This window comes from Phytophthora sojae (assembly GCF_000149755.1).
Source record: "Phytophthora sojae unplaced genomic scaffold PHYSOscaffold_7, whole genome shotgun sequence".
Taxonomy (NCBI): Eukaryota; Oomycota; class Peronosporomycetes; order Peronosporales; family Peronosporaceae; genus Phytophthora; species Phytophthora sojae.
The window spans coordinates 2,520,665-2,542,693 of NW_009258121.1; the positions used below are offsets into that span (position 1 = coordinate 2,520,665).

General features: G+C 51.4%; 5 protein-coding genes across 5 annotated transcripts; 4 read left to right on the top strand and 1 right to left on the bottom strand.

Moving 5' to 3' along the window:
- Window positions 1-402: 402 nt before the first annotated feature.
- On the top strand, window positions 403-1,008 carry PHYSODRAFT_515568 (hypothetical protein; the record flags this gene model as incomplete). Its single annotated transcript, XM_009534282.1, has 1 exon — window positions 403-1,008. A coding segment is annotated over one exon (606 nt), but the record flags the coding sequence as incomplete, so codon positions are not given.
- Window positions 1,009-2,518: 1,510 nt separating this feature from the next.
- Window positions 2,519-5,779, bottom strand: PHYSODRAFT_336686 (hypothetical protein; the record flags this gene model as incomplete). The annotated part of the gene is made up of 2 exons (XM_009534283.1): window positions 2,519-2,707; window positions 5,396-5,779. The coding sequence occupies 2 exons, from the start codon at window positions 5,777-5,779 to the stop codon at window positions 2,519-2,521; spliced, it is 573 nt and encodes a 190-aa protein (XP_009532578.1).
- Window positions 5,780-9,113: 3,334 nt separating this feature from the next.
- Window positions 9,114-14,207, top strand: PHYSODRAFT_517198 (hypothetical protein; the record flags this gene model as incomplete). The annotated part of the gene is made up of 5 exons (XM_009534284.1): window positions 9,114-9,916; window positions 10,205-10,762; window positions 11,030-12,358; window positions 12,512-13,838; window positions 13,953-14,207. 5 exons carry the CDS (start codon window positions 9,114-9,116, stop codon window positions 14,205-14,207), a joined length of 4,272 nt encoding a protein of 1,423 aa, XP_009532579.1.
- Window positions 14,208-14,430: 223 nt separating this feature from the next.
- Window positions 14,431-15,886, top strand: PHYSODRAFT_336689 (hypothetical protein; the record flags this gene model as incomplete). The annotated part of the gene is made up of 3 exons (XM_009534285.1): window positions 14,431-15,444; window positions 15,525-15,590; window positions 15,695-15,886. The coding sequence occupies 3 exons, from the start codon at window positions 14,431-14,433 to the stop codon at window positions 15,884-15,886; spliced, it is 1,272 nt and encodes a 423-aa protein (XP_009532580.1).
- Window positions 15,887-19,951: 4,065 nt separating this feature from the next.
- On the top strand, window positions 19,952-20,254 carry PHYSODRAFT_456300 (hypothetical protein; the record flags this gene model as incomplete). Its single annotated transcript, XM_009534286.1, has 1 exon — window positions 19,952-20,254. A coding segment is annotated over one exon (303 nt), but the record flags the coding sequence as incomplete, so codon positions are not given.
- Between the last annotated feature and the right edge of the window lie 1,775 nt (window positions 20,255-22,029).

Sequence of the window (22,029 nt, forward strand, 5' to 3'; positions counted from 1 at the left end):
GTCATGACAATGGATCACTCTGTCAAGTTCTGCAAGCGGCTAAAGCTGTGGAAGGCCAAGAGGCAACGTGAATCTCTCAAAGATGCGAAAATGCTTATGCTGTTCCAGAATGAAATTGGGCAGATTATTGGGCGGCGGCTGACCAGGTCTGAAAACGAGGAAGAAACACGAGCCTTGCTACAAACATGTGAAGTCGCAGTTTAGTGCGCCTTCTGGGGATGACCTGGATCATGTAGTTGTGTCGGATAACGCGTCGGCTGTCAAGAAAATGGTCACAGAAGTGTTTGGTAGCGAGGTGGTCACAAAACAGGACCCCTTTCACGTGATATCTCGCATCACTGAAAAAAGGCGCCCGTCACCAGCAAACGAATTTCAAAGGAACTCTCCCGTGCGATCTAAAATGTGGCTCGTGAATTGCGCCCTACTGCTGAAATGGCTCTTCAATTTCAAAGTGTAGTCAGCGGTGTTTTGCGCTCAAGTGTATCGTGCAGCCTGAACGATTGGAAAGGGTCGTGTCTGAGTAATTTGGAGCAGATTCAGCGTGGCGAGTTGTACGTGGGCTCAAATACTTACGAGGAAGGCGGTCATCGAGTTCGCGTGATATCTACTAGCCAACTTGAGGGCTTTCACTCTTCCTTAAAAAACCTGCTTACCAGAAATGTATCGATTGAGGTTGGCTCGGGGATCTTAGATTGGCTTATCGTCAAGCATAATTTGTCTATCGGTGCTAAGTTCGGGCGCAATCCGCCCATGAATGGCGTTGATTTGATTTCGGCGGGCCATACTGCATTACTCTGTGTAACGATGGTCCCTATTTCGCCTCAGATTGAGTATGTGATGCAGCTTTTCTCTTCGCCGCTTGTAGCCCCGCAGTATAGAACGGAGACCGAGCGGGACTTTGACTTTGACTCCTGGGCACAGGTATTTTCACTATTTGAAGATAAAAAAGACGGAGGGGTCGCCCCCAGCTTTGGGCTGGAGCACACTACGGTCGCGCGTGCAAGCTAACGATGTTGCAGGGCTTCGACGCTTCTCTCGACGTGGTCTGTGGGTGCTTTGGAGAAGGACTACGGGGTAAGACTCGAAACAGCGTACACGATCGCGAATATTGGGACGCTTTACCGGGCAGATGCTGCGGCTGCGAAGCAGATGCTGCGGCTATGAAGCAAGATGCCCGTAGCTAGAATAACTAATCGTGTTTCTTGACTCGAATTCTGTGTTAACCCCTCCAGACCGGGAGCCGAAAAGAACATTTAAACTGCATATGCAGCGTAATTAGACTTGATGTTTGTATACAAAAATGGTTAGGGAAGATAGGATGCACGATGGGGGCCAACAAGGCTGTGCTAATACTGAAAATAACCTGCATATTGGCTCCAGTGTAGCATATCCATGCTGAATAATGCTACGGTGCCCGCCGAACAGCAACTAGGACCTAGCGAGTCCCGATTTTCAAAAAATCGGAATTTGAAACTTCCCATACAAACACTTATATACAAAGTAGGTGTGTCACCTCTAGGCGTTCTGTAAGCTTGTGGCACGTCCGGAGGCATTCTATGCACTATACAGACATAAAATGAAATAGACATCCAGAAAAATATTCAGGGGGTAATCAAATGAAAGGTTACCATTGTGTACATAAGACAATACCTAAGATGCAATTTAGGATGTGTCGTTGTAGACAGAAGCACGTCATTCTGTAGTTGAAGCAACAAATCAGCGAGGATTACCAAGTTTGATCACTAAGCCAAATTTCACTGACTTCAACACCGAAGTAGTTCGTTGCCTGGACCCTTCCCAACTAACAACACACACTAAAGCGCTACACCTGCATTCATGCATGAGGTATACAATGAGCGGATGTAGTTTACCACAGGGTTTCTCCATGGGTGCAAGAAGTTCTACAGTTGAATACTTCAATTAGCTGCAGCTTAGGTTGATCGCTGCCAAAGCCATGACTTTGACAATCCAGTCTACAGGAAAGCAGCGATTACAAGCCGTTTCGCTAATTGGAGCATACCGCGAAGGCAAAGTTGCATCTAGAACTATGTGTGTGGGTATCCAAAGCCTTACTATACTGGGAACCGCTTTGACTGCAATTGCATTTATCCAAGTCGCTTATATTAGTTTGCAAACGTTCACGTTACTACCTCTCGTTCTTATCATTAGGAGCGCCAGCCATGCCAGGTGTCAGCTCGATCCCCATCGGTCATACAATGAACACCAAAGCGGCATCTCCGCCTTGGCCGGAATTCGTCTCGGCTCGTTCTTTTCGCTACCACCTCATTCGAGTCGTCGTCTTCACTCAGGCGGTCTCGTTTCGGGCTAATCATGACTGCTTGGTCGCCGTAGTCTCCTTCAATAGCATCAATATTACTCCGGTTAGCTCATGTAGGCTACGATACAACATACGTAAAATAAACTGCATACAATGCCGTATACAAGACATCATGATATACAACATACCATTGTTCGGAGTACGCCATATCGCATCAACTCCTGCCGTCGTCTTCGCCGCTTACATCAACGCCAAAAGATGTCGGAAGCCTTGAGCGCCGGGATCCTGAGTGGGCCTTTCCCCCAGGCCTTCGAACGCCAGGTACGAATGCAGCGGGTTGAGCAGTGCGATCGAGCCCAACAGCTTGACAGAGTACGACAGCTCGTACAGCTGCAGCAGCAGACGCTTGCGTGTAAGCAGCATAAACAACTGGACCAAGACTAATCCAAAGTCTTGTCAGCAAGCATGATTCTCGCAGACATCTCTGAATAATGACCAAACTTTCCAAGCGCTAAAGAAGCACCAAACGCAGGAGCGTGCTATCATGAAGGACAACACGTACCAAATAAAACAGGTCAGCAATAAGGTATATCATTCGTTCGCTATGAGCGTACCGTTAGCGCCGTACTCGAGCGCCGATGACTCGCACGATCATCCGTGATTTCTGTTGATTCTTCTGTCGACTTGAGCCCTGGCCGCGCAAATTCTCGAATGAGGCGGATTTTGCAAAAGCGGCAAATGGAAGTCGCTGCGAGCCACCCAGTCCGATACCTTGCGATTTTGTTCAAATCATACTGTGGGTCCCGCGCCCTTGCCAAACATTATATTCCGAATTTTGACAAACGCTGGTCTTTGACATATGGAAAAATAAAAAGGCGCGAACAGAAACTAAACGTAATTTTATCTTGACGTTTGAAAAGTGGTGTGTCGGGGGAAAGGACAGTCATACAAATTTCAAGTCAAAATTTGCTTAAACTGCATATATGCAGTTTAAGCCTTCAAATCTAAGCTGTATTATGCAGCATCCGGTTTGAAGGGGTTAAATCAAAATTTGTGCTGCAAAACCGCTATTATGGCTCGAGCGTAAAATCTCAACTGATACTGGTGATACATAACAAGGAGACCAGAATACGAGTCATTGTGCCCAAGTTTATCCATTAGAAAACGCACTTGCAGGTACAACCTCTTTACCATGTCTGTAGTGTGGAGTTGATGCAGCCATACAACGAGCACGAGGGATTGTCCATTTCAAGTGTCGTTTCTTCGAAGGCAATGCGCCAAAACGTTTGATCATTTAACTTGTCCTACGGACGTACTAATTCGAAATCGAGTGTCGAGGACACGCCAACTATTTAACCTATTTTATTTTTAATGCACCCTAATGCACTGGACCGCAGTCCCAAGTTTGCCTCACCCAACGTTCCTTAGCTATCCCAGCCTACCCAAAGCTCTCGTCTTGAAACCGGTGCGACTCCGGTGCCGCCCAAACGGTTTATATGTGTGGGCAGATCGAACCGGTGTGCTACCGACGACACTGGTATGAATCAGTGCATATATTGAGCAGGGTACGGATGGACGAAGTGAAGTGAAGAGAACGCTTGGACTGTACAATAGCGCTAGAGGTACTAAGTAAGCATTTGCATTTTCTAAAGCTGCAGAACAAATCTCAACTAAGGCTCGCATTTTTAATGTTGTAAAGCATTGCCGGTTGATATCTTGCATCTACAGCTTTACTAAAGTAAGAAACAAATCCGGGCAGATGCTGCGGATGCGAAGCAGGAGCAGGAGATGACCGTAGCTAGTAAGAACAGAAATTAATAAAAAACTAAAAAAGAAGGTTTATTCAAAAATTCTCCTATCCCAGCCTTCGCGGAACCCTAGTTGTGGCGAGCACTACAAAGCTATGCCACATACATACCAACATCTATCAATTCTCACAGAAAATCAATGGCTACTTATAGCTTGCATACATGAATTCCACGCTGCGGTGCAAATGAGGGGCGTAGCCCCAACATTTCTATTTAGAGCCAATGTTCTAATTACCAGGCTACCTGACATCCTGTCGGACAAATTTGAAAATTTGAAGACCAGGAGCTGTCCATACGCTGTGCGGAGGCTAAGACGTTATTTTTTACGTTTAGCTAGATATTATAGAGTCGTTGTAGGCTGAATGATTATCCTTTGCTACTGTTTCATTGCCAACCTTTTTGTGGATCTGGTGGTAAGCGACTTCTATTTATTTTTCATGGGTTTTGGGTGGTGGCAATATGGTTAGTAGTCAGTGGCTACTAGCCAAATTGACTTACACAAACTGTAGTTTAAATGTTGCCTGAGGTACAAACAACTTTTTTTGACAAATTTATCGGTGCTCTTCTAGCTGTCCTCCCGCTGGTGGTGCCCTACAGGCTACTACGTAGCCTTCCCGGTATAAACTCTCATTGGTGTGCCTAAGATGGAAGCAGCTCAGATGAGGTTTAACTTCTAGTTTTATTGGCACATGTGCTCCTAACCCGGCTGCTGCATAATGCCGGATTAGGATTTTCATTCATTCTTAGGTTGACCATGCAATCTTCTGACGATCCTCTCCAGAACTTATCAAGCCTATCGCTAGGTTGTTATTGAATATAGGAGCATGCTCTCGAAGAGCAAAACCAAAAAATAAGTCATCTACAGTTTGATAATGGCACCCTCACACAACTGCACCCAGTATTCTCTTGAATTCTATCTTCAGCAACGTACTGTAACGTTGTTTTTTGGGGGAAGGCACATTTATTTCTCTTGAGAGCATACACGACGCTCTCCTTAATTTTTTCATGTTGTTGCGATCACAACATTACCTCCTTCAAGTGTTGTAAATTGGATAGGCAAAAAAATATCATGATCTATTCTGTGCATCACAGATAGCAACAATTCCATGCTTTTGCTGTTGTTCAAAGGCCAATAGGTGCTGATCGTTCTGAGATAACTGCGCTGTTTGCCGATGCGATGATCATGTTGTGGTGTTTCGCCTCCATTTGCTTCGCTCGCCCGAGATAGAAAGCCATTAAGGCCTAAAGCAGTCAAACATAAGCATTATACATCCCTCCCCCGGAAGAACCCGTGTAGGCACCTACATACCTCTTTCGACCTCGCTGCCTTGGACTTGACTACGGGGGCAGGTGGGGCTGGACTCGGCTTTTTGCGCTCTGGGATCGACTCGATGTTTGGGTCACGCGCCAACTTAGTCGCGATAGGCTTTCGTTGCGTCTTGTTAGCTGGCTCAGGCTCTGGCAAAGGCTGCGGAGTCGATACAGCAGCAGCCACCGGCTTGTTCGAGGTTTCTCCAGCCGCCGCAAAAGGGTTCTTGTCGTCAATGTCTGCAGTCCGCATCTCGCCAGGAGTCAGAGACAATAGTTCGGTACCGTCATCCTCACCCCCACGCGGAGTGGGTGGCAGCCCCAGATCGATCCACTCGTCGCCGTCCACATCCACGCTGCGTCCAAAAGAGCACACGACGTCCATTGTGTCGCGGGCACCAAGAACGGAATGGCCTCCCGACTATCTCGTCTGACGAGATGAAATGCAGTGGCGGGCACCCATGCCGCGCGCAGCACAATCCTTAAACGGTACGCAAATCCTCCACGTCCTCCAGTCACTACCTCCAGGTGGCATAGCAGCAACAGCTGGTGGTGTTTGTTTTTCGTATGACCCGGACCATCCTGGCTGTGCTTGAGAGCGAAACCATAGTCCACTCACAGTCCTGAGCAAGGCGAACGTATTATAAGGCACACTCACGACAATCCTAAACTGACGTTCGGGTTGAAGTTGTCTGCTTGGCACTGCAACTTGACTGACGGATTCTAGGCTTGACTCGGTGTGGCCAGCACAAGAACCGAGAAGAGAAGACCAACTTCGTACAATATGCAGGTGGGGTGAACGGAAAACGCGTATTATCACGGCTTTGATTTTCTATCTACAGGAGAGCCTGGCACGGCAGTTTTGCACTCTCCATTGTCCACAACCCATTCGTCTGACACTTCAAATCGCTTCCGATCCCGCACCAACTTGCTTGTCAAACAAAGCCCGATCATGTTGAAGTTGTATGTATACCTTCCGAGTATGACGTTTACCTACTGAAAAAATAGATTGGACAGTGTCATGTAAACTTAAACGAAACGCGCATCTTCGCCTGTTCCCTTTCTCTTCAGAAAACGGAATCGAATTCGACACTTGAAAGGTCACCCTTGACAGCAAAGAACCAGAAGCGGTTACGCAGCTTTTGCCGGAAGATTGCCCCACCCCACCCTCGAGTTCACTTAAACGCTCTCGATGAAGGCCAAGAAGCAGCGCAAGCCCTCGCCCGACGTGGCCATGCAGGACGTCTCGGAGCCCAAGCCCAAGCCAAGGCCTAGACGCGCCAAAAAGAGCTCTGCCAAGGCTCCCAAGGCGGCGGTGGGCGGCAAGCTGGCAAAGTTTAAGGAGGAGCAGCACGTGAGTGTCTAACCTCGGTGACTCGACTTTTGTATGGTGCTAACCGGGGGGGGGGCAAAATGGTGCTAAAACTTGTGTTACAGTTGAAGATAGAGACGAAAGGTATCGGCCAGGAGGGACAAGGCGACGCCGAAAGCAAGGCGCCACCCTCCTCTAGCAAGAAGAAGCGTCGACGCGCTGCGGAGATCGACCGCAAGTATCGCTGTACTTTTGGAGACTGCGACAAGGTAAGACTAACTCTATCAGGTTTTGTTGCTTGTTGCAGTTTAGGCTAGTGTTAACACCATCACATGGTTAGGCCAGCTCTAACCATTCTTTTCCTTTTTGTACAGGCGTATGGCTCCGAGAGCTCGCTAAGTCATCATCAGAAGCTCAAACACCCCGAAGAGGTGGCGGAGGCAGCTGCAGAGGCCCAAGAAAACCAGGTTCGTTCCTAAAACAAAACAAAAAATATATAATCTTGGTTAGGCTAGTGCTAACCGTGTTGCTGGCAATCAGGCTCCCACCTACCCGGTGTACACCCGCAATGTCTCTATCCGTCCAGCCACCCCTTTGGTCGCTTTTGCCTCGGACTCGAGCCTGCTCCTCACCCCTCCAGCCACCTCCGACCTCAGCGACGGCTTTGTGTCGCAAAATGACGTCGCCCCTCCCTCCGCTAAAGCCCCTCGCCGCAACATGCGCTCTCGCTCCAACTCGGAGCCGGTGTCTCTAACCGACGCCCCAATCGTCTCTATCCCCAAGCCTCGAGCCAAAACGCCCCGCAAACCTCGTCGACCGGCCACGCCGCACCCCAAAAAGGCAACAAACGCCTCAATTCGACGCGCAAAAATGCGCTCCAAGTCCGAGTCGCTGCCCGAAATGCTCCCGTTCGAGTCTCTAACCGAGCTCAAAATGCCGCCACCTCGCCCAATCGACGCGGTGCTCGACCCCATCTTGCCACTTGATTCCGGTGGTCGCGGGTCCTTCGAGTGGCCGATTCCAGCACCTTCGGACCACCACTCGACGTCGCTGTCAAGTGACGACCAGGCCATCGACAGCGACATTCTGTCTGTGCTGGTCAATTGTGACGCGGAGGACGTCGGGGACCCGTCGGTGCTGGACTTTGCAGGACCCCCCTCGACCAGCGCGTTCCAGTCGTCCAACGCGAGCTTCGTGGAGAGTGAGGACGTCGAGATGCTGCCGGTCGGGATGGAGTGCTTCAAGATTTCGGAACATTCGACTGTGCCGACGGAGACGCCGACGGAGTTTGCGATGAACGAGCCGGAGGCCGAATTGGGCTTGAGTGCGTTCGCCGCGCTGGGAGACGACTGGCACTTGTCGAGTCATCTGGAGAAAATGACGGTGGAGACTCCACCTGACAGTCTGAACTCGATGTTTGGGAGACTGTCGGCGGGTGAAGGGACTGCAGGAAGGCTGCGGTCGGCCTCGGATCCGGTTCATGTAGCTGCTGCTCCGATACACCCTGCGCTCAGCCATCTTTCATCCATGCCGGTGGAGCCCTTGGCCGTCAAAAGCGAAGTTGCTACCGACTCAATCGTTCAGCCATCACCAGGTGGGAATAATGAGTTGCTCGGCCATGATGATAGTAATTATCAACAATGGTTCGGAGATACCGCCGCGGCAGGAGCGGTCAAACCGGAGGATATCAGCTCCCAGCAGGAAATGCTGTGGGCGCCAACAGAGGCGAGAGTTGCAACTATTGGTAACCCACAGCCAACATCTCAAACACTCGATGAACTGCTGCAACATGATGACGCAGCTGAGTGGAAAGCCGCCAGCGAATTCGAGGCCGGCAATGCTGACGTCAATTACGCTGGGATGGCTTCCACGCTGCTGTGAAGGCTACTCTAGCCCAGCGATAGACGGCGACCCAGCTACCTTTGGGTCGAGCGGCTTCATCCGCTGCGAGTTGGCTTCTCTTTCGCGGTCCTCTGGCCACGAGAACGTCAGCGTCAACCCCCGACTCGGAGCGCGAGAGCAGCTAACTCGACTTTTCTCTTTGCTATAGGTGTGAGATCCCGGGCAACCAAGGCGTGTCGAGTGTATTCGTGGTTGTCGACTTGGGCTCTGTGTGTATACTGCCTGCATAGCGTATTCTTTTTCTTCGATGTAGCGGACGCGGATGGAAAATCGTGGAGGGCAGCGTGATAACAACTCGTTGCCAAGTCCGGTTGTATAGGCAAATCGTGCCACCCGCGCGTGAATGTGTTGAAACAAGAGACAACAACTAAAACCTGCTTGGATGTTGCTCATGTTTTAGCGCACTGTCTTCTATTTACGCCAAGTCAAGTGCCCCTCGAGCTTCAAGCGTCACAAGGTCGACTCGTTGGTGGCGCCTTTTGGTCTCGCCGATCCAATAGAGCTCATGGCTGCTCGAGACGATGCTTCTTCTTCTTCTTCTTCTTCTTCTTCTTCTTCTTCTTCTTCTTCACGCCTAAATGGAGCCTCGGAGAACCCTCGCGCTCCAGTGCAACAGCGGCTACACGATGGCTTTCGTACAGACCGTCGGTATCTGTCCCAAATGGTGCTGGAGGCCCAAAACGAGCGCTGGGCTAGAGTAGACGCTGTGTTGGAGCTCAAGCAAGATTTAGACGCGTCTTCAGCGAGAATCGCCGCTCAGAGCGCGACAATCCAAGCCCAGCAACAAGCGGAGAAGACTCACCAAGCTCGAACGCACCAGAGTCTGCTGGACCAGGGCAAGAATCCGTACGAGGTGGCGAGACGCAACGTGGTGCAGCGAGAGGCTCGCAAGGAGCGGGCCAAGATCGAGCGCAACATCCAAGACCGCGAGACGAAGCTGCTGGGGAGACTGGAGAATGAGAAGGTTCTCCAGCGACGCAAGGAGAAGATCGAGGCCGAGAATCGCGCGTATGAACGCAAGTACCAGCGCGAAATGGGGCGAGCGGCGCAGGAGGAGCGCAGGAACGCGTATCTGCTGTCTCGGACTGGCAAAGAAGCGCTGGACCCGACGGGCAAACTCGTGCGGGTGTATCCGTCCCAAGAGACGACGATCAAGGACTACAGCTTCGGCCTCGGACGCAGCGCCGTACTGAGTCCCGAACACCGGCGACGCGTAGTTGCAAAGGTTTTATCGAAACCTGCTCACGCTGGGACGGAGCCGACTTCCCTCCTGCTGCCACGAAGGAGAACGCGCCACACGCAGCAAGAGTTCGAGGACCCGACGCTGAGTTCGGGGCGATCCGAGAAGGACGAGAACGAAGACGCCGAGCTCAAAACTTCCGCGAGACTGGTCATGCCGCCACTGCCAGGTGTTAAACCTGGCCACGACCTTCGCAAAGTGAACCACGCGCTGCTGCCGAGTAACGACGTCAAGTTGCCTCCGATTCCGGGGAAAAACGCTCGTCGAGCTCAAGACTCTCGGCTCGAAGAGGAGGACAACCCGGCGTCCGAGGATGTCTCTAACCCGATAAAGCTGACAAAGTCTCGAGGGCGTAGCGTGTTGGAGGAGCGACAACTGGCAAAGGCCCGACAACGACAGAAAGACGCGAGATTCGCGCAGCCTCAAGTCGTCTGGGGCAAGGCGTTTACGGGGAACGCGTTCCTCGCCAACCCTTCGACGCTCTGGTTCAAGGACTTTGACGTGGGTCACCCGCTGACGCTCAGCTTCACGCTCACGAACATCTCCAACACGTTCAACCAGTTCCGACTATTGGCCATGGACGACGAAGTGCTCGAGCTCTTTGACATTGTGTACGAGAAGCCAGGACGCATGTCCGCGGGCATGAGCTGCTCCCTGCGTATGACGTTCACGGGGGTGGAGGGAAGAGATTTAGACTCAACTCTCTCGGTCGCAGCCCCCACAGGGGTCTTCCAGATCCCAGTACGCTGTACGTGTAAGAAAGCCGTCCCAGTGCTAAACCAGAGAGAGGTTCGCTTCCCCGAAGTGGTCGCGGGTGAGCGAGCTACAGTCTCCTTGACGCTGGCGAATGATGGCGCTCTCCCGCTGGAATTCCGAGTGCGCCGTGTTCCACCCGCTTCAACCGACACTCCACGGTCCGTAGCTCACGTGGATGATCTACACGCCACGGAAAAAGGAGAAGGCGTTAATGCGAGTGATTATGCAGACGCTGCTGATCCTGAAAACTTACTACAACAACCCAACGCCAGCGAGAATCCCCAAGAAGACAAAGGGGAAGATGCCAAGGGATATGAACCAGCTCAAGACGCTGCGGACGGTGGAAACAACGATGATGATGTCGGCCAGCAGTCAACACCTGCCTCTCGAGCCGCTAGTGCCGCCTCCACGAAATCTTCGGCAAGTCGAATAACGCAAGTCGACGCGGTTGAGCCAGAACAACAAGAAGAAGAAGAAGACGATAATGACGTGAGGGACCCTCTGACTGCAGAAGAGCGCGAGCTGGTCGAGCGTGTTCGTGAGACGACAAGGTTCAAACCTGACGGGGCCGAGGAGCCCGTTCGTTTCACAAGACGCGGAGTTGTCGAGCCGTATTCCAGCAGCTCCGTGTCCTTCACGTTCGCACCCGCAGTAGCAATGAAGCTGGAGAGCGAGCAGTACGCCCTCGAGTTCCCAGCTGCTTCATCTTCTGGACTTTCGTCCCCCGATCTGCGCAAACTCGCCTCCATCTGCGTCTCCGTCTCCGGCGTCGCCTCGGAAGTCCCAGTTTTCGTCGCCCAATCCAAGCTGAACTTCCGCTGCTGCGCTTACGGGAAGCTGTACCGCCACCAGCTCGTCGTCTGCAACCGCGGCAAAGTCGCGCTCAAGATTCAAGTCCAAGTCCCCAAGGTTCTGGCCAAGTACGTGGAGTTCAACCCCAGTTTCGGCTTCGTTCAGGCTGCAGTGGCGTCGCAGGAGGGGAAATTCCCGGTACAAGTCAAGTTTCGACCCGAAGAGGGCATGTGGAGGCGCATTGAGCGCGCCGGACTGGGCTCAAAGGATTTGGGGATGCTGGCAGTCCCCATTCAAGTCGTAGTGCCCGACCAAGTCGTTCCGGTCTTCTTCTTGCTGACTGCGAGACTCACCCCCACGACTCTGCAGCTAGACGTCAAGACTGAGAACTCTGAAGGTGGACTGCACTTTGGCTCGTGTTGCGTCGGACACAGCATTAGCCACGAGCTGATGATCTCCAATGCAGCGCGCGTGCCCCAGCGCATTGGCGTCACCACGCTACCGAAAAATGTGACTGTAACTGACGTCTCTGCGGGAGTGGGGGTTGTGCTGTTGCCTGGCGAGACTCGGACACTGCGAGTTGTGTACGAGCCGAGCTTTCCAGGTTCAATGAAGGCTGCGGGCCACACGTCGCGAGCGAAGGCTGTGCTGACGCTGTGGTCCTCCACGTTCAACCAAGAGTACACTCTTCCGTGCTCAGGGAGCGGCGTGGCTAGCGATCTGGTGTTCTCTCACTCGGCTATTCGGCTCGGCGCTACGTCCCTGGGGCAGACGCAGACCTGCAATGTCAAGCTGACCAACCAATCCGACCACCACACGCGCCTCGTAGAGCTGCGACTGCCGCCTGAAGCGACTCCTTTCCTGCGAATTACCCCGTTGGTGGCGTGTCTGGCACCACGTGAGACTGTGCGCTTGGAGATCGACTTCGAGCCGACGGAGGACATCTTCAAGCTTGATAAAGCGTGCTATCTCGAGGCGAAGACTGACTCGAACAGTGCTTTCAATGACGGGAATACGTCTCACATAACCTCAGCTAGAAGTGTAGAGGCGGATTTGAGTCCTGACGAAGCCTCGGCACCGCTTAGTGACCGGCCAGTCGAAGACGTTGATGCAAGGCCGGCAACACCGACACCTGATGATACCATTGGGCCTCGAAGCTGTCACCACACTTGGACTGTCCTGTGTTTTCATCAGCTCGAGGCGACTGCAGACGCCAAACGATCGACCAAAGCGGAGACACGAACACCATTGCAAGCTCTCGAGGTGCGAACGACCGTGACTGAGCCGTTGTTGACCCCGTCCGACACGATGTTGGACTTCGGGCAGGTGGCGATTGGCCAAATGCTGGTGCGAGAGCTCACGCTGGAGCTGGCAGCAAGAGCGACCGACGGTGTGTTGCTGCGCGCCCAACCGCTGCATGTCCTGGGGGCATTCCGAGTAATTGGCGCCTTGCGTGAGGTGTCGTCTGCCCCCGGCAGTAGGAAGAAGCGTACTATTCGAGTGGAGTTTGAGCCGCGGACGCCTTTGATCTACGAGGACGAGCTGGAGCTGACAGCGCTGGGCGTGAATATCCGGGTTCGGCTGCGTGGAGAAGGCATCAACCCCAGCTTAACCCTCACGCCTGCAGACGGGAGCTTGGACTTCCAGGACGTGCTGGCTCGAACCCGCAGCGTGCGTGACCTGGTGCTAGCGAACGGCAGCGCCTTCCCGTTGGCCTTTTCGATCGAAGCGCTGGTTAAAGAGGACGGCGACTCGATGACGACTTCCACGGGTTTACCGGTGTTCACGTTCTCTCCTACGAGCGCCATTATCCCCGAGAACGGTTCAATCACGGTACACGTGGGGTTCCAGCCTGACCACCAGAGACCCGGCCACTACGCGAAGAAGTACCGGATCAAGGTGCCGAACGAGAGCGAGCAGCACGTTGTGAGCGTAGCCGGTCGCTGCTGGGAGAACCAGTTCTACGTATTCGCACCGACTGTAGACACTTCCCCACTTCCAAGTGACCTTGAAGCTGAGATAGCACCCAAGCGACCGCCGCTCTTGACGCCTCGTCCAGTGGAAGATCTGTTTGACTTACCACCGAGCGTTCCACTGAGCCTGCTTCCTCACACCATTGGAGTGGGGGAATTGTCAGCCACAGGACTCCGCAAACCCGTATCCTCCTTCATCCTCACCTTCGCTGAGGACAATGTCGACGGTGATAGTGGCGATGCTGGACGGTTCACCAAGACTCTGTTCATTGGCAGCACTACACCAAGCAGCGGCATCTACGGTGGACTGGATGAAGTGCCTTCAGGATCGACTGCTGCTAACGCTAATGCTGGCGGCTCTGCTGGCTCCTTTGAGCTCGCGGTGGACGTTGCCTCGCCCCATGCCAAGCTGTTCACGCTCGAGCCAGCGCGTGGAGCCATCGCCCCTGGCCAACAACTCGCAGTTCAAGTGACGTACGCTCCGCCAGCCCCAACGACTGCGTCGGAGACCCCAACGCCTGCGAGTTCAGCTCGATCGACGGTATCGGCTCCAGCGACTTCTGCTCGGGTCAAGTCAGCCCAGCGTCGGCCGGAGCTGGAGGTGGTGCAGTGGGTGCAGGTGCGAGTGCAGTGCACGCTCAAGGGCGGAAGCCTCTGGCGGACATTGCCACAAGCAGGAGGGGCTCCAGCACAATTATCCGTGGCGGCATCTGGGACGGCAGCAGCTGCAGCCGGTCACCAGAAAGGAGCTGCGGCACATACGGGAGTCCCACCAGCTTCTGATGGAGCGGATACGCGCATTGTCACAGTGATTTTGAGAGCTCGGCTAGAAACATAGCCTAGTTTCCTGTTTGAAATGGAGATACGCGATCAATGTAGACGTGTATTTTCATTCATTTTTGTATTTCTTTACCTGCTGAACATGTGCGTACCGACTTTTGGAATGTTTATGGAAGCGAAGGATGGCGCAATATATTTGGTTTCGATATAGTCCAGGAGCTTGGGATACTTGTGCTAACGACAACTCGAAGATTCAAGCATTTATATTCAAGCGCCAGAGCATGACGCTCCATGGGCAGTCCGAGTTCGACGTGTTCGCCAAGCCCGTCGTGTCGGCCGAAGGTGCCAGTGTGTTCTACATGTACGATGGCTACGCCAAATTCGTGGAGGGAGACAAGACGCTCACGTATTCGTACGTGAATGACGCTGGGCATTTGCCCACAAACGACGGAGAGAAACAGAACGCCGAGTGCATTTCATCGACGACGCTGCCATTCCACATCTTGCCTGCGCTGAACGACGCGACGCCCATTCCAAGCGCGTCCATAGGCGACGAAGGCGTCGACTATGAGAGTGGCAGCCTCTTCAAGACAACGTTCGCTGGAGCTCAGTTCGCTATTTGTTCGTCGGGTAAGGCGGATTTCACGGCGTACAGCAGCGACTTTGACATTAACGTGGAGTACTTGGACTCCTCCGTCAAGGTTGAGGAACCAGCGCTGAGTGCTGGAGCGTCGTGTGCTGCCGTGGCTCAGCCAAGCTCCGTGACGCCTAATACGCTGGCCTTGCTGACGGGTAGTACTATTCCACTCGGTACTTCGAGGAAGCTGAAGACCGCAGAGGACATGGCCATGGAAGCGTCTTCGTGCAAGTGCAAGTCGAAGCCTCGTCCGTGCGTCTTCTTCCACGGTATCGGCAACCGGAACGAGATGGAGGAGCTGCAGGACACGGCCAAGAAGGCCAGTGGTCGCATGGGCAACATGAACAAGCACACCCCCTGCTGCACCGAGGTCAAGTACGCCATCTTGAACACGATGGACTATAGCTGGACTAACGACACACTCGAGCAAAAGTTCTGCGATCGCGCTCTCAGATTGAGCGACACTAGCGACGCAGAGCTGGGAATCATCCGAGACACGGTCTTGGTGACGCACTCGATGGGCGGCCTCGTCATGTCAATGGCGTTAGCTACGGGCAAGTGCAGCTTTGGCGAGGGTACAACGTGGGTGGCTTCGAGCTCGCCCATGCTGGGGAGTATGGCGTCGGACTACTTCCAGGATTCTGCACCGACGAGATCAGTGAGGTCGTGACCAACGTGTTGGAGTTTATCGGGCAGTGCCCCATGCCTCTCTCGCGGCAGTCTATTTTGTATTACAAGGACATATACGCGTCCGAGGCGCTGAACGCGGCCTATGAACTTGCTCAAGAAGCCTACAGAGGCAACGTGAGTGCTGCCATGTGTGGCGATAGCCCGAATGGCATTTTCTCACGATACGAGTGAGATACGAAGCCATCATGCTTATCGATGCTAAACTGGTCCCGCACAAGTCTCCAGAGAACGACGCCCTTGTGGAGTTCCAGAGCTGCGCGATAGGCCTCGACGAATCGAAGTTTGGCAAGAGTTACAAGGACAAGTTCTACAAACCGGAGCTGAATCATGCAGACACGGTGTTTTTGACTGGCGATGGGTACTTCAAAGACTCCCAGAAGTCTGTCAAGTGGTTCGAGTGTCTGCTGTAGAAAACGTGTTGCTTTTTGCTTCGAAGTATAACATAAGAAATGGATTTGGCCCTGTATGATTGTGGTCAGGGATTGACAGTAACACGATTTTCTTCTGAATTACTATAGTCATATACTAGTAATGGAGCATCTCAGTCGCGTTGCTCCGTTGAGTTGCTTCGGGGGTCGACACCCTGCAGTGGAGTCTCCACTTCAGGCCGACGTCCCCACCCTCTAATTGATCTTATCAATCACCATTACTATTTTTTGTAGTGTAGTGAAGCAAACTTAGGGCTAAGGGCGTGTTCGCGACCGTTGCAATTTAGAGTCTCAGTTTAACCCGTGCAGGTCATCAAACCAATAAGCAATTAGCAACACTGGTGGAGCTGCACGATGAAGTCTTCATTATCAGCAAATAACGTTACTATCTATCGCGAGGTCAAGATAATCAACGCCAATTACATACCAGCAGCAAGAGAGCACTATTAATGATGCTGGACTATATCTCGCGAAACCCTAGATCACGGTTAATCGCAAGGGTGAGCTGCAGCACCAGCGGTTCAAGATCAATTAGTGGTAGCCGACAGCCCAAAGCAAAATACATGTAGCAAGGGATAATTGTTGTTAAAAGCTATAATATTCAGTTTCGATTTTCCAGCGTACTCAATACAGCATCTCGGCTCCCGATGACCGCCGTACTTCCTCTAGTGCTACATACCATATCACTTATACCATATCACGTACCGGTATTAATAACACTATTTAAAATTATTACACTATCGCAAGATTCTCTATTCTATCGGCAGCAAGTGGTTGCGAGGAGCACAGCCAAAGCAAACCCGCGCGGGGTGCCCGTGAAGCATGTCCGCGTAGGAGGGCCCAGCAACCAGCAGGGCAGCGAACGTTGCGGCTTGGAGCTAGTTCCGTAGTGTGGGGTGCGAGCCCCCAAGGTATAAGGAGACTACCTGCGTCACTGCCAGGAGCTATCTGTAGGCTACAGGCTGTAGCTTCACAGAGTATTGGACATGGTGAGCTTTGCGTAGCACGTATCCATGCAGGCAAGTTGAAGTGCACTCTCTTTTAGCAATTCTACCCTTCCCAGCACTAACTCACTCGTAGTAATGGATGCAAGCGCTGACTTGGCGCTCTAAATCAGAGTGAAGCCGAGGACTTGGTGGCGTTTTTTTTGCGCTCGGTGTGATCTAAAGTGTAGCAATTTATCTAAACCCGCGATTCGCTTCCCGATGCCTGTTTGATTAGCGTTTATCGTCGAGGCTAAATCGTGTCCCCCCACTTTAATGGCATCGACCCCTTCTCAGAAGGGGTCACTCCAGTTTTTACGCAGTTAAGCATGTCTATGGATCAAGAGAGGGTTGTTCAACCGAGGTTTTTTGCGCAATTTTTGGCCCCGGGGAAGTGATTCTAGATGTAAACCCTAACCGTTCATGTCTCAGATTAAGAGAGGTAAGTAAAGAGAGGTAAGAAATAGAGTAAAGAGGAGTGATAGATGATTATAAGTGGGGACTTCGTCGCCAACTAGTAGAAGACAACAGGATACTATAGTAATAGTATCATCGAGTCTAGGATCTCGACTACTACAGTACTATTAATGCATTATAACTTAGTACTTCCTAGTAATTTCGATGATCGATCTTCAAAAAGCCTACATCTTTGTCGCTGCACGCTTCACACATTGGATTCTTCGTTCAAAAATTCTTCGTTTGCGAGCATGAGGTGCTGGTTCTTATTCAAAGTTAAACCATCCCGTTGAGAAGCATCGGTCGATTCCTGAAACCACTTTAGACCCGTCTAATTGATTCATAATATGTATATGTATTTAATAATAATAATATTATTATGCACTTACCTCTCTAAGTGGCTCCCATATAAGCTGTGCAACGTGGGGATCATTCCTTCGAAGGGGGAATTAAGCTCACGCCACCAAAGCAATCTTGACCACTTCAGGGGATCGGGGTTTGCTGTATGCGGGACTGACACGAGCAAAGCCAGCGTATCAATGTTGTGTACGGTGGTTGGATCAGTGGCCCTGCACGTCGTAAATCTTCATCTCTACTAAATGGGATTGTGGCCAAACCTCATTTGGAAGCCGAAAGATTGACACACACGCCGCTAAATTCCTTCAAGTGCGTGACAGTAGTCAGCATTAATAAATGTGGCATATCTGAGTTGGGACTTACTAAAGCTACGTGATAAAATTGCTAGAGCTACTTGGTGGTACCCAGATTTTGGTACTCCCAGTCGGTTGCTGTAGAACGAAAATGCCTGTAACCATACTTGGGCTACGATTTCATAAAGCAATTCGCTAAGGCGCACGACAAGCAAACACGTCGCCCGATCCTGTCGTAAGCTTCGCTGTGACTAAAGCCATTCTGCTCGCTAACCTCACCCCCTGAACATCCTGAATGCCCAACCGTCTCCTTACCAGGAAAAGGGGGCTACGGTAAGGATACTCATCAAGTAGCCGCAACGATACACCCAAAATGAGAGCACGTGCTCATATACCTCACTGCCATACACGCAGCGCATCAAAGCTCCGAAAGCAAGTCCCTGTTCTGCCAACGTTGCTGAGTTCGCTGCTGTTTGCCCACATCACGCTGCTTTGCTATACATGTAGCTGTTCATCAGAGAACTTAGCATCTAGCTGTTTCCGATGTCACCTGTAGGCCTGGCGGGCATCAAGTATCGTTGTCAAGGTGCAAGCTGGATGGCAAGAGCCCCTTAGGCCTTGAACATTCTTCAGCATCAGAACGGCTAGAGCTCCCGAATTGTGTACCAAAATATGGGTACCACCCGGTAGCTCTAGTACTTTTGTCACGTAGCTTTAGTAAGTCCCATCTGAGTTATTGTCGCTTTCAAGGATTTTGCGCACTCTATTCGTCTTATAACTCGTCTTCGCGGTGTCACAAATCGTTGTGCATTGCGATCAAATCGTTGCTCAAAGCGCGAATTAGCTGTGACGACCAACTTACCTAGCCAAACTGCTGAATGCTGAAGTACTTGACGCTTCGAGAGTAAAAACTATTCCCCATAGTGCAGCGCATAGCGCAGGATTTTCTCGTCGCTGCATACAAATACTCCATTGAAAAGCTAACTAACACGCAAGTTGCAGCTTGGCGAGTTGCAAAAACGAATGGCGGATGGTTCAACCGCCATTCGTTGTTTTTCATCGATAGCTCGTTGCGCTTCTGGCTATTCGTCCTTCAAATCACTGAACCGTGATTCCGCAGAAGTCGTCCTCTAAATCGTCAATATTTAAGTCTCTCCGCCAAAATACATGAAACGCACAATACTAGTTACTGCAGTAGTATTAGTCGGCTCATCGTCCCAAAATACTAGCTACTATATTATTAGCATCATTACAATATTGATATCAATTGGATAGTAGTTAAAAACAAACTACTGTCAATCCCTGAGCGGGTGTTTACTGTATTGGGGCGAAGCCCCCCTATAATCACGTAGCATATTTATTATGATACATGTTACTGTTAAGATTGCCGCTTGCAAATACTTTGCCCTCTACGAGAACTTTAAGTAGGCTGGGATAGCTAAGGAACATTGGGTGAGGCAAACTCTGGACTGCGGTACAGTGCATTGTGTCTTATTCGGCGAGGCGGTGTATTTAAACAAAGTTAAGTAGTTGGTGTCTCCCCGACACTCGTTTTGAATTAGTACGTCCGTTGGATAAGTTAAATGATCAAACATTTTGGCGCATTGCAGTGGAAAGAAAGACATATTGATTACGGAGTTTTGTTTGGATGGACAATCCTTTGTGCTCGTTGTCTGGCGAACGGCGTTATGGAAAGGTGATTACAATATGACGACAGCTCTTACAGCACAATAGCAAGTGTTTTCTACATAGCAAACGCCACACCACGCAACACAGAGGTAGTATGGAAGGGTGCTTGCTATGTAAAACTAGGTTTGCGGTAAACTATCTGCGATTAATTACAAAAGTTACCGAGCGGAATATCACAGAAGACATCTAGTCTTAAAGAGGCTGTTGGTACACACCAAGCGTGAAAGAAGATGAAACCAGGCGACCTTAGCAGCGGTGCTCTGTTGGCCTCACCGCTACCGCCCACGACCGACGCAGGCACGCGCCTATCGCGAGCTCATAGGGCAAAGGTTTGCCAGGGTCTGTTGATGTCTAGACTCAAAGCAATTGAGGCTATGAAAAACAGACTAGACAAGATCACCAAGTACTCGTTTAAGCTTTTGAACGAGCGCGTCGATCTGGCTACGATGCTCACGGACGAGAAGGAGGAAGCTGTCCGTCTGGCAACGGTGCTTTGGGTGTCTGGGCGCAAAACCGGCTACATGGTGTCGTACGGTGTAATGCTGCAACAGTGTTTGGAGGCTCTACTCGAGCAAGACTAGACCAATACTTCGCGCGTGTTGTGGACACGAAGAAAGCATCAAGCTGATAACAAATAAAACTGCGTTGTACAGTTGCCATCAACTCGAGGTCGTTTGCATCTACGACCTTGGCTACTTGGTTCGCTATTGTACTCACTTCAGGTTGCATAAGTATCATCCACATATTACGTAGTCGCATAACGGCAACGTCATCGGCTGAAACTGTGGCCTTGGTAAATCGGAAGTTATCCTTCAGCATGCAATACACCTGTGGTATCACCATAACGTCACACGACGTTCCATCGGGCTGTTTAGGCGCATCTAGCCATACTTCATTCTCCACAACAGGATATTCGACCCCAGCCATTGTCTTCTCATTGTCATTGCCAACCCAGCAGAAATTGCGCTACGGTCTGTTCATAGGTATCTTCGACTGTAGCGATAACTCGAATCGCACATCGGCTCGTAGAAGTAGGGTATGATCGACGATGGTTCAGTCTGGTACGTGATGCTAACAATGACGACGCCCCAGTGTATGTTGCTCAGATAAACTTTCGAATCAACATAATGGATGCTCGAAATGCGGATCTGGGGCGGATCAGGACAGCGAAACATTGATGCACACGAATCCAATGCGTAGTAATCTTCCAGAGAGTCACAGATGCACCAGATAGCGAAATCGGTGATTGTATCAGACAGCATCTCCTTTCGAGCAGGCATCCCCACTATTCCTTGTGCGGTGCACCTTAGGTTTCTTGGGAATACGTAGCGCCTCCAGGATCCCTCCCTTACTTGCAACTTTTGCTGCCGTTTTTACACGTACAGCAGCTTTGGTAGAGTAGCCCTTTTTCTTCGAGGACAACAACGCTTTGGTTGGGTACAGCTTCGGTGTAGATGACGACGCTGCTTTAGTTAGAGGCAGATGAGAGTTGGGCATTGACGCCGACTTAGTCAGTGTGGTAAGAAGATCCGCTCAAGAATGGTCTTGATGGAACCGGATCCGCCATCTCACCCGATAATGGGATCCGGCAGTTGGTGACGATGCCCGGTCCCTCGGATGACGCCGAGGTTGCTAGATGGAGGTGTGGTTGCCGGATCAGGGCAGTTGAAGATTGATCAGGTGCAAGTGGTGTGGTGCACACGGATTTGGTCGCCTACATTAGGACCTCCTGGATTAGGTATGGATCTGTACCAAGTTATTGGTACAGTGGCTATGTTAGTGTAATTAGGCAAGAAGGAAAGCCATTCGTGGGTAGGATCCAAGCCGGATGAGAAGGTTGGATACAGGTTACCATAAATCAGAGTCGAAATTGCTTGGGAACCACACACTTGGTCCTTAGTATTTGGATTAGTATTGGTCCATACTTTAATCAAGTGATTTGTCCCCGCACACGTGGCAGACTGCTGGATAGCTTGGCCAGCAGCTCGTGCCCTTCGGCCCTCGCCCCTCAACTCCCCCGCTAGTAGGAAGTGGCAAGCAACGTAAAAGAAAATGATACAACACCCCCAACAAGGCAACAACTCCGGATCTGGTATATTACTTATCGGACCCACAAGATCTACTACGGCCAAGACCAAGGATCAATCTACCCAGACCCGCGTGAAGGAACCCCCACTGCGGATCTACCCCATCGTCTCCCCAAGTCCCCGCCAAGGACGTTCAAGCTCACCCGCTGCGCATCTCGTGTCAACGAGAGCGCAGATCCAGCCCGACGACGGGTACACAAGGGGAGACACCCAGCAACCTACGGTTATCGGAGTACTCCCTCCGTTAGTCGGTGTCTGGG